Source organism: Motacilla alba, chromosome 11, assembly GCF_015832195.1.
Source record: "Motacilla alba alba isolate MOTALB_02 chromosome 11, Motacilla_alba_V1.0_pri, whole genome shotgun sequence".
Taxonomy (NCBI): Eukaryota; Metazoa; Chordata; class Aves; order Passeriformes; family Motacillidae; genus Motacilla; species Motacilla alba.
The window spans coordinates 17,758,989-17,768,498 of NC_052026.1; the positions used below are offsets into that span (position 1 = coordinate 17,758,989).

The 9,510-nt window shown below is 42.8% G+C and overlaps 1 protein-coding gene across 2 annotated transcripts in view; it reads left to right on the forward strand.

The window, feature by feature from the left end:
• Window positions 1-9,510, forward strand: part of ATP2C2 (ATPase secretory pathway Ca2+ transporting 2) — a 28,848-nt gene that overhangs the window by 18,374 nt on the left and 964 nt on the right. For both annotated transcript variants that reach the window (XM_038148246.1, XM_038148245.1), the window contains 12 exons: window positions 887-976; window positions 2,344-2,445; window positions 3,005-3,161; window positions 4,743-4,913; window positions 5,236-5,333; window positions 5,425-5,475; window positions 6,004-6,170; window positions 6,820-6,888; window positions 6,968-7,084; window positions 7,673-7,820; window positions 8,403-8,498; window positions 8,800-8,941. In XM_038148246.1, coding sequence (XP_038004174.1) covers window positions 887-976; window positions 2,344-2,445; window positions 3,005-3,161; window positions 4,743-4,913; window positions 5,236-5,333; window positions 5,425-5,475; window positions 6,004-6,170; window positions 6,820-6,888; window positions 6,968-7,084; window positions 7,673-7,820; window positions 8,403-8,498; window positions 8,800-8,941 — 1,408 coding nt within the window. The remainder of the gene's footprint in view (window positions 1-886; window positions 977-2,343; window positions 2,446-3,004; window positions 3,162-4,742; window positions 4,914-5,235; window positions 5,334-5,424; window positions 5,476-6,003; window positions 6,171-6,819; window positions 6,889-6,967; window positions 7,085-7,672; window positions 7,821-8,402; window positions 8,499-8,799; window positions 8,942-9,510) is intronic.

Here is a 9,510-nt window from a genome sequence, read left to right on the forward strand (position 1 = left end):
ATAAATTATGAACCAGCTTATCCTAGTTACATTCAGTTTTCAGTTGCACAAATAATTTTGGATGTTTACTGTGAAAAAAAACCCCCACTTTTGTAATTCTAAAATGGACTGGCTTGCTAAAACATTCTCATGGAAAGACTGAGTGTGATGTAATTCCTGAAGTTAGGAGAGATCATAAGGCATGCAGGGAGAGACCAGAGCCATCAGCTTCAGGAGTCAATGATATTCTGGATAAAAATACAATTCTGGCAGAGGAGAAACCAATACATTTTACCCTGATCAGGTTTTTAATGTGCACAGTTTCTAGACATTAGCCAGCTACACAGTCAGTTTATAAATTTATTGTGATGTTCTCAGGGTTTGTGTCAGCTTTACATAAAATTTTGAACATTCAACTGCAGTCTGAAGTGGAGTGTTTGGGTGGTGAAATGATTTGAGCTGGAATCTCAAATGGAGAGTGTTATAGCTCCTGTTTTATTCATACTGCACATTAGAAACAACAGTAGGAGAGACTGAGCCTTCATTTTCATGATCTATGAAGCTCATTAGATGTGTATCATGTTTTCTTGATGTTAATTTATCCAAAGCATAATATTTTACCAAAATATTGGTGGATTATATGCATTAAGTGGCTTTAGAAAACACAAGAACTGGTCTCAAGTGATGCTGCTGAGTTTTTTCCAATACTTTTGGGATGTGGCTCCTTTCATTCCCCAACCTTCCATCTTCCAACCTTCATTCCCCAACCTTCCATCTTCCAACCTTCATTCCCCAACCTTCCATCTTCCAACCTTCATTCCCCTTCTTCCATTTCATTTCAAGAGATGAAAAGGTGTGACTTCAGTAATGACAAAAATAGCTCATGTAAACCTGTCCCTTTCTCCAGGCTGGCTGTGTAGTCAATAACGCTGTTATCAGGAAAAACAGTGTGATAGGACAACCCACAGAAGGAGCTCTCATTGCCCTAGCAATGAAGGTAAGACCCTTAGAGTTTAAAATTTCCCTGCAATTCAAATAAGTGAATAAATAAAAGTTGGGTTTGTGAGGTCTGGCAGCAGAGTGAGACTGCTTTTAAATCCCCAGGCTGGTTTTTGTTCTCCCCTGTCCCTTCTGCCCAAGGTCACAGATGTTGCCTCTCCCAAGTCATGGACAAACACTTTCCTTGAGCTCCTGTGCTGACAGCAATCCTTGCTTGGCTTGGTTAATCCTGCAGTTAGGCAGGGTAATGCATTTTTTTGGGCTCAGATAGGAAAGCCTTTTTTATATTTCCTGCACGTGTCAATGAAGAGTCCAGGAGGAAGAGAAGAGTTAAAAACGGGCAGGAACAGGCCAGGCCAGCTTGCATGGCAAAGACTCACTCTCATTTTGGGTCACCTGCTGGCTTGTACCTTTTCCTAGTCATGATTATGTGAAACAAGATGTTTTTATGAATACTTCATTCACACTCCTGGGCAGAGCTGTGAAACACCCCAAGGTGTCACCTCATTGGTGTCACCCAGGCTGTGGCCGCAGCCCTCAGGTGAAGCACAGGAGGTCCCTGATGAAAGGATGCCCCTGCAAACATCTGATCTTACCTCCTGCTTTTAAAGCTCATAACTCTAGCAGTGAAACCATGATTTTTAATTTTTTTTTTAAACAGTGGCATTTAATTTCCCCAAATGCTGAGTTAAAACCTTCCTCCTGCTCTGGAATTCAAGCCAAGCAATAGCAGAATATGAGGGAGGGTGTCTCTCCTATTTTTCTTTCTAATGTTTTGGTTTGATGGGAGCTGGGGACAGAGGTGATCAAAAGCAACTGCCAGTGTCTCCCACTTCACCTGGCACACCCCCACACTCTGCTGAAGCAGGAGTGTATTGATTTGGACTGAAAGGTTTTGTTGTGAATTGCTTTTTGAGTGCAGTTCATCAGAAAATAATTCAAAACTACATCCACGACTGACCATTCTGTTATTTGCTATTTCCTTTCTTTTTTCAAGTAGAGTTGCTGGGAAATAACCCAGAAAAGAAACCCAGAAATCTGCTCAGCCATAGATTTAGGGAATGGACTTGATCCTCCTTTGACCCAAAACCTCACAAAAAGGCAGGGCAGCTCCTTAATTCTTTAAAATTTATCAGGAATCAAGCTTCAAATTCCAGTTTAATCTATCCCATATCAGGCACACCAAAAGAGAAAAAATTGTTTGAAATATGAATTTTTGCTCTCCTCCCATTTTCTCTTGAGCTCTGTGGTCTCTGACAGCCTGGAAGGACACAGTCAACGCTCAGTTCCTGTGATATGGAAAATATATCCAGGTTTTGGCAATGCCCAGCCTCACAGTGCTCTTTTTGTTTTACCTTGCTTCAGATGGAATTAGCTGACATAAAGGACATTTATGTAAGAAAGAAGGAAATTCCATTCAGCTCTGAGCAGAAGTGGATGGCTGTGAAATGCACACTGAAAAATCAGGTAAAGCAAACAGAGGCAGGGGCTGGTTTCGTGTTTCTAATTGTGCACCTCAACAATGGGCATGAAATGGTATCTCTTCAGCAAATAATGTTTTCAGGAGTTAACTATGTCAGGAGAAAACGGAACAAACCTCAAAATTCCCAGCTTGGGTGGATTTTTAGCCTGTAAAACTGAGTTTGGATGGGAGGGGGGAATACTTTTCATACAGTGGTTCGAGCAGGAAAACAAAAGCTTTTCAGAGATAACTGACAGGGAGAGAGAGGTCTGGTGTTTGGCAGAAAAGGTTGGCCCTTTATCCCTTACTGGGTTAGGGAGCTCATTTTGGCTGATATTATGCTCTGGTTTAAAAACTCACCAACCTTTTCATCACCATGCTGTCTGTGAGGGCTCAACATGAAAAATGGCCAGAGCAAAAATATCCCATCCTATCCATAATATATGATCCTGGGCATCTCTTGAAACAGGTAAAAGAGGAAACAGTCTTTTCTACCTAAAGACTTAATTCATTTAAAATGTGCTCCTTTTTTTGGATAAAGTGTATTCTCTCCTTGCTTTCAAGGATCAGGAAGATATTTACTTTATGAAAGGAGCATTTGAAGAAGTTATCCAGCACTGCACTCTGTACAACAGTGGTGGCATCTCGTTGTCACTCACACCCCAGCAAAAAGCCCTCTACCAGCAGGAGGAAAAGAGAATGGGCTCCTCAGGACTTCGAGGTCAGTCCTTACTGCTCCTCACAGGTTATCTGGCCTAAAACTTTCCTGCTCTGTTATGGTTAGGATGGGCAGAGGCTCAATCCTCACAAAATCACAGAATGGTTTGGGTTAAAGGAACTTTAAAGCTCATCTCATTCCCACCCTTTCCACTAGCCCAGGCAGCTCCAAGCCACATCCAAACTGGCCTTGGACACTTCCAGGATCCAGGGGCAGCCACAGCTGCTCTGGGAAACCTTTGACAGGGCCTCCCCACCCTCCCAGGGAAGAATTTATTCCTAATTTCCAATCTAAATCTCCCATTTCACCTTAAAGCCCTCAGTTCTTAGCATCGCTTTCATGGTCTCTTCCCAACTCTTGTCAGAGTGCCAAGGGCCCTGTCTTAGGTCTGCTAGCTGATCTGTTTTTTTGTGCTGGGTTTAAGTTAGTGAGTCTGAAAGAAGCTGAAAACAAGCACTGGAAATTGAGTGTTTCTCTTCCATGGAGAGCTGTGATTGTCTGGGACACGCTCTGGGTGCTGTACTGCAGAGCTTTGTGCTGAGCCCAATCTAAGCGCTGCTCTGCCAAGTTTTGGAGAGAACAGCAACAAAAATCCACTTTGGAAGGAGTTCCAGATATGGATTTGGGCATTGAGATTTCTGTTTGAAGCTTGGTTCAGTCCATTGCTAGGCCCAAATCTCTCCATCTCTTGATCCCAACTGCCTGTCAGTGCACAGCCCACAGGAGCTTTATCCACGTGTCACCTCCTTCACCACCAGAACATCCTCAGAAACATCTCAGACTTCCACACAGTGGAAGTCAGCTTGTACGAAGATGAGGAGGAGAAGATGAGGACAAGCCTTGGCAGCTGGATCTGGAGGATGGTGGAGTTAATGTACAGATTCTCCCACCCTGTGTGCTGTGGTTAAGAGCTCCTGTGCAGCGCTTGATTTACAATATCCAAATTATCTGCCCTCGTGGCAATGGCAAATTACTGCTCTGGGGGGAAGTGATTAACTCAGGCAGCTGCTGCAGCTTTTGATTCCATCATCAAAGCAACGCTGACATGAACCCCTGGCAAAATATCCTTGAGTGATAAGAATTTGTCATTTAAGAATGATTGAATGATAACGGGTGTGCACCAGAGACAAAATGTTCAGAGTCTGGATGTTTACATGGTGGGAGTTTCACTGGTTTAACTGAATTTATATTTCACATTTTTAGGTTTAAAAAAAAAAGTGTAAGTTTTTGCAGGAATGCTATTGTTTAACTTAGTAGTTTAACAGTGTCTGGTTTAACATAACACTGTCCAGATTTAATCCATCTGCATTTAGGCAAGACGTGGTAGACAGCTTAAAATTAGAAAGAAAGAAATCCTAAGAGAAACATGTCAAACAAATGCTCTCATTCAGAGAAACTATTATTTAGTGGACTGAATTTTTGTGTCTATACAAGATCTGATTGTAATGACTAAAGATCTGTTTTTAGTGACTTTTTCTGCTGGAAACAGGCAATTTAATATCTTCTCTAAATATTCCTTTTAAAGCACGGAAATACATCATTAACAATTTAATCTTGTCCTGTTTTTCTCCCCTCTGCTTCTAGTACTTGCTTTGGCTTCAGGTCCAGAACTTGGCAAACTAACATTTCTAGGTCTGGTGGGAATAATTGATCCCCCAAGGGCTGGGGTGAGAGAAGCTGTGCAAATCCTGTTTGAGTCTGGTGTGGCAGTGAAGATGATCACTGGAGATGCCCTGGAAACAGCTGTGGCTATAGGTACCAAACTTTGCTGCTCTCCTGGGGCTCTGTGGTATGTTTGTCACATCAGTCAAGTGTTTTATCCCTTAATAATCAACTTTATCATTGTTTCTGTGTGCTCAGCAGAGGCTTTAAAGGTCACTGAGTTTTTGCTTTTCCATTGAAACAAACATTAAATGGAGTATAGAGCAGCTCCAAACTCTGGGCCAAATTCCAGTAAATTAATTCCACTATTTTAGCACCAGAAACGACAAAATCTCAGCTTAAGCCTCTTACACACATAGCATTGCTAGGATTATAGAATCCACTAATGTTTAGAGTGTGTCTCTTTTCTTTGCAGGACAGAACATTGGTCTCTGCAATGGGAAGCTGAAAGCCATGTCTGGGGAAGAGCTGGACCAACTGGCAGAGGCAGAGCTCTCCTCCACTGTCCAAAATGTAATGGCTTTGATTACATTTTTAAAAAGCCTATTTCCAATAGCTTCCATTGAATACAAGATTATATTTTGTCTTTTTTGTTGTTTTTCAGGTTTCCATTTTCTTCAGAACAAGTCCAAAGCACAAACTAAAAATAATAAAGGTACTAAGAGCCTGTGAAATTCATTGTACACCTCACAAAAAGAAGGGGGAGGGAGCCTCAGTTCTCTGGATGATCTGGTTTTCCCCAGCAGCATCAGCTCAAACTAAAGGACTGTAAAACCCCAGCTAGAGCCCTGGCACTGTTTCTCTGAAGGTATTAGGTATGGAATTGGACTTGATAATCCTTGTGGGTCCTTTCCACCTCAGGACATTCTGTGATTTTATTTTTCTTGCAAGTCAGGGCCCGGGCATACAAAAAAAAACTAGTGAGGTATTAGCAGCTACAACATCAGGAGAATGATTTGAGGGTTTCTAACTTCTGCTGGAGTTGTGAGATTCCCTATACTCCTGAAAAACCTAATTCTTGGTCTGAGCTTTGTGCTCTGTGCGGTGCCGAGTCTGTCTTACCCTCAGAGTCCAAGAGAGCTTCTGATCTCTCAATACAAAAAGAGCAAAGCAAATAGTCCAGGCTCTGCAATCGCCTGTTCGTGTTCTGGCTGGAGAGCCTCTGAGCTGTCCCCTCCCGCAGGCCTTGCAGAGGGCTGGTGCTGTGGTGTCAATGACGGGGGACGGCGTCAACGACGCCGTGGCCCTGAAATCCGCCGACATCGGGATCGCCATGGGGCGAGCGGGGACAGACGTCAGCAAAGAGGCCGCCAACATGATCCTCGTGGATGATGACTTCTCCAAAGTCATGTAGGTTTGGAGATTTTCGTACTCTTCAGCTCTTTTCTGGCTGTCTGCTGCAGCAAGCCTGTTTGTTTTGTGAGGAGGGCTGGGGATGGAAGTGGAGAGCCCCAGGGTGGCTCTGACTCGCCTTTAGTTGCACACATGGCAATGACTTTCCTTCCAAGTGGTGCTGACCAAGCCACCTTGCACCTGAACTCCTCGTTGCTGTAGCTAACTGATCTGAGAGCACCTAAAAGTCTGGGTAGATCAGAGCTTTTTTGGTCATAATTTGGACTCGGTGATCCTGGAGGTGTTTTCCAACTGTTATGATTCTACCTCGTATTCTGCCTCATCCAGGAAGCTCAGAGGAAAAATGTAATTTGCAATGCTCTGTTGGTTCATAACAGCAGAGTGGGCAGGGTACAGTGAGTATATAAATAGGTCCCAGGCCTGCTTTATGAACCAAAACCTGGTCACGTGACCCAGGTTTTCAGATCTACACGTTGATAAAGGAATTGTAAGTGAGAAGCTGCATTGACAACCTCCTCCTGAGCTGGGCTCTGAATTTCCACTGAAATAAGGGCTACAAAAGACAATTGTGTTTTGAGTGTTACAGGCAGCTCAGTGTAAACAGTGGGAGTGCTCTTGACTTAATAAAATTCCCTCTCCCTTCCAGGAATGCAATAGAAGAGGGAAAGGGAATATTTTACAACATAAAAAATTTTGTCCGATTCCAGCTGAGCACGTAAGTTCCTGTTCACTTCAGCTCCTGTGAAAGCACCTTCGGGGTGAGGCCCTGCAGAATATTGTTCTGTGCTTTGCAGGAGTATTTCAGCTTTGAGCCTAATTACCCTGTCAACAGTGCTCAACCTACCCAACCCACTCAATGCTATGCAGATCTTATGGATCAACATCATCATGGATGGGCCGCCAGCACAGAGGTATGGAACAGCCCAGTGAGCAAAATAATCTTGGGTTTAATATGTCTGAATTCTGTCTAGGGACACAAACTGTTGTGATTCCTCATCAATCATTATCGTGGTTCAGTAAGCTGCACTTCTGTTCCCTCCTGGTCTTTTAAAAAGTACTTCACATGTACTTGAGGTTTTCTGTATTTTCCTGGTTTATGGTGGAGTCCCTTAACTATTCCATTTTTTGACTAGGAATGGCCTGTTATCCTGAAAATACCACCAGGGGATTGTGGGGATATGCCCCAAAATCACAAGATTAGGAACCTCATCCAACTGCTAATTACAACTACAGCTTAATACAATTACAGCCTCCTCATTATGCACACTCTCACAGTTAGCTCTCACTCTGGGGTCTGATGATTTATTTTAGCAGCTCAATATGCAGAAAAGACCTTTGGTATCAGTGTCATGGACAAATTTGGGCCTTATGTCACCTTGCTTGAATATTCCCACTGTGTCCCAAAGAGTTGCATCCTTCAGCTCCATCCTGGTTTCTCAGGATGAACATTTCGGGACCCTGCATTAATTAACACATCCCTCTGCTTCTCTTGGAGGCAGCTTGGGGGTTGAACCTGTTGACAGGGACACCATCAAGCAGCCCCCCAGGTGCATCACAGACACCATCCTCAGCAAATCCCTGATCCTGAAAATCTTCATGTCAGCAATCATCATCATCAGTGGAACCCTCTTTGTCTTCTGGAAGGAGGTGAGGGAAATCAGCACTCGGATCTTGTTTCCATCAGGGTGGGTGGAGCACCAAGTGAGGGCAGTTTCTGAAGGACATGAGGAGGACTTTCTGGAATTCATCCCATGGAGAAGGATTAGTGTAGGCAGAGGGCTGAGAGAGCAGGGTCAGCTCCCAGCTCTGCTCCTGCCTCCCTCTGTGACCTCTAATTTGGTCCTTCCAACCCAGAATGGGAAACCTATTACTTGATATGGCATCAATACTTTAAGGGACTTTTCACCTCCAGCTTTCCATTTTCCCAGCAGAAAATGCTAAGTACAATGGATTGCTGTTGGTACTTTAAGTTTCAGTAATTTAATTTAGGATGTTCTTTACTCAAAGTCCACATCAGTTTAAGAATTTAAAATATGGTTGATAAGATCATAAACTTTAAAATTAGCAGAGAGAACTGAATGCTACCTACAATAGCTAGAACTAGATTTACTCTTTTGTTTTACTACCCTTTAGTTTGACTGGACTCATTAAAGGGAACATTTAATTCTTCTATTGAATTGGCATATTTTTTAAGGTTAAACTAACCCATGAATTTTTGTGTGCTTCCAGAATCCAAAAGGGGGCATAACTCCTCGAACCACAACGATGACCTTCACCTGTTTCGTGTTTTTTGACCTCTTCAATGCCCTGACATGTCGCTCTCAGGTGAGATGGCTCTGTCAGCAGTAATTTCTTGTCTCAAATCACAAACATAAACATTAGAATACCAGCATTTTGCACAGTAAGGGGTTTTTTAATGCTATTTAAAGCAGTATGATTTTTATCAACTTTTTATACAGATAAAATTATCCATCACAAGAGCAACTACACATTCAAGTATGTAGCCCTAAGTTAGTGTTTATGTAACTTAAAAAGTAATAGAGATAAAATGTAAAGAAGCAGGGTGTCATTTAGCTCCAACAGAGATTGGGAAAAGCCACTTTTTAATTTTTTTTCCCTTTTCTAGACAAAGTTGATATTTGAAATCGGCTTTTTCCGAAACCGCATGTTCTTGTATTCCGTGCTTGGGTCATTTTTGGGACAGCTGGCAGTTATCTACATCCCTCCACTACAAAAGATCTTCCAGACAGAGAATTTAGGAGTGTTAGGTAAGTTTCAGAATAAATAATTGTTTGTTTTGTTTGTTTTTTTTTCCTTAAAGTGACTTTAGAAAGCAGATGCCTTTCCCAGCTTCCTGCTAGCTCCCAACACATCTCTGGTAGGGGAAATCAACCAACAGCTCCAATCTCTGAGTATTTACACAGAGCTGTACCCAAACAGTACAAGTATTTCATATTACCCTAGTTTAGATTCTACGTTTTGATTTACTGCACATAAATGCAAGTAAATTGAGACATGCCAGGATTTTCCAGCTCTGTATGATGACATTTCTCAGATCATTATGCAGGGACTCCCTTTGTAAAGAGCTGGGTTAAACATCACTTTCCCAGCTGAAATGGAACACAGATTTTAATTTAAATCAGCAAATTGCACCCTACCGCACTGTGTTCCATCTACAATAGGCTGTGTCATAAGCAGGAGCAGGGATCCCAAATGATTCCTGTTTCCACCCTCCAAGGGGACTGTGGGTGGCCCTTGTCTGCTGCAGTGCTGTCCCCAGCTCTCAGCTGGCAAGGGCACACGCACCCAGGGGTTCCACCAGCCCGATTCCCAGCTG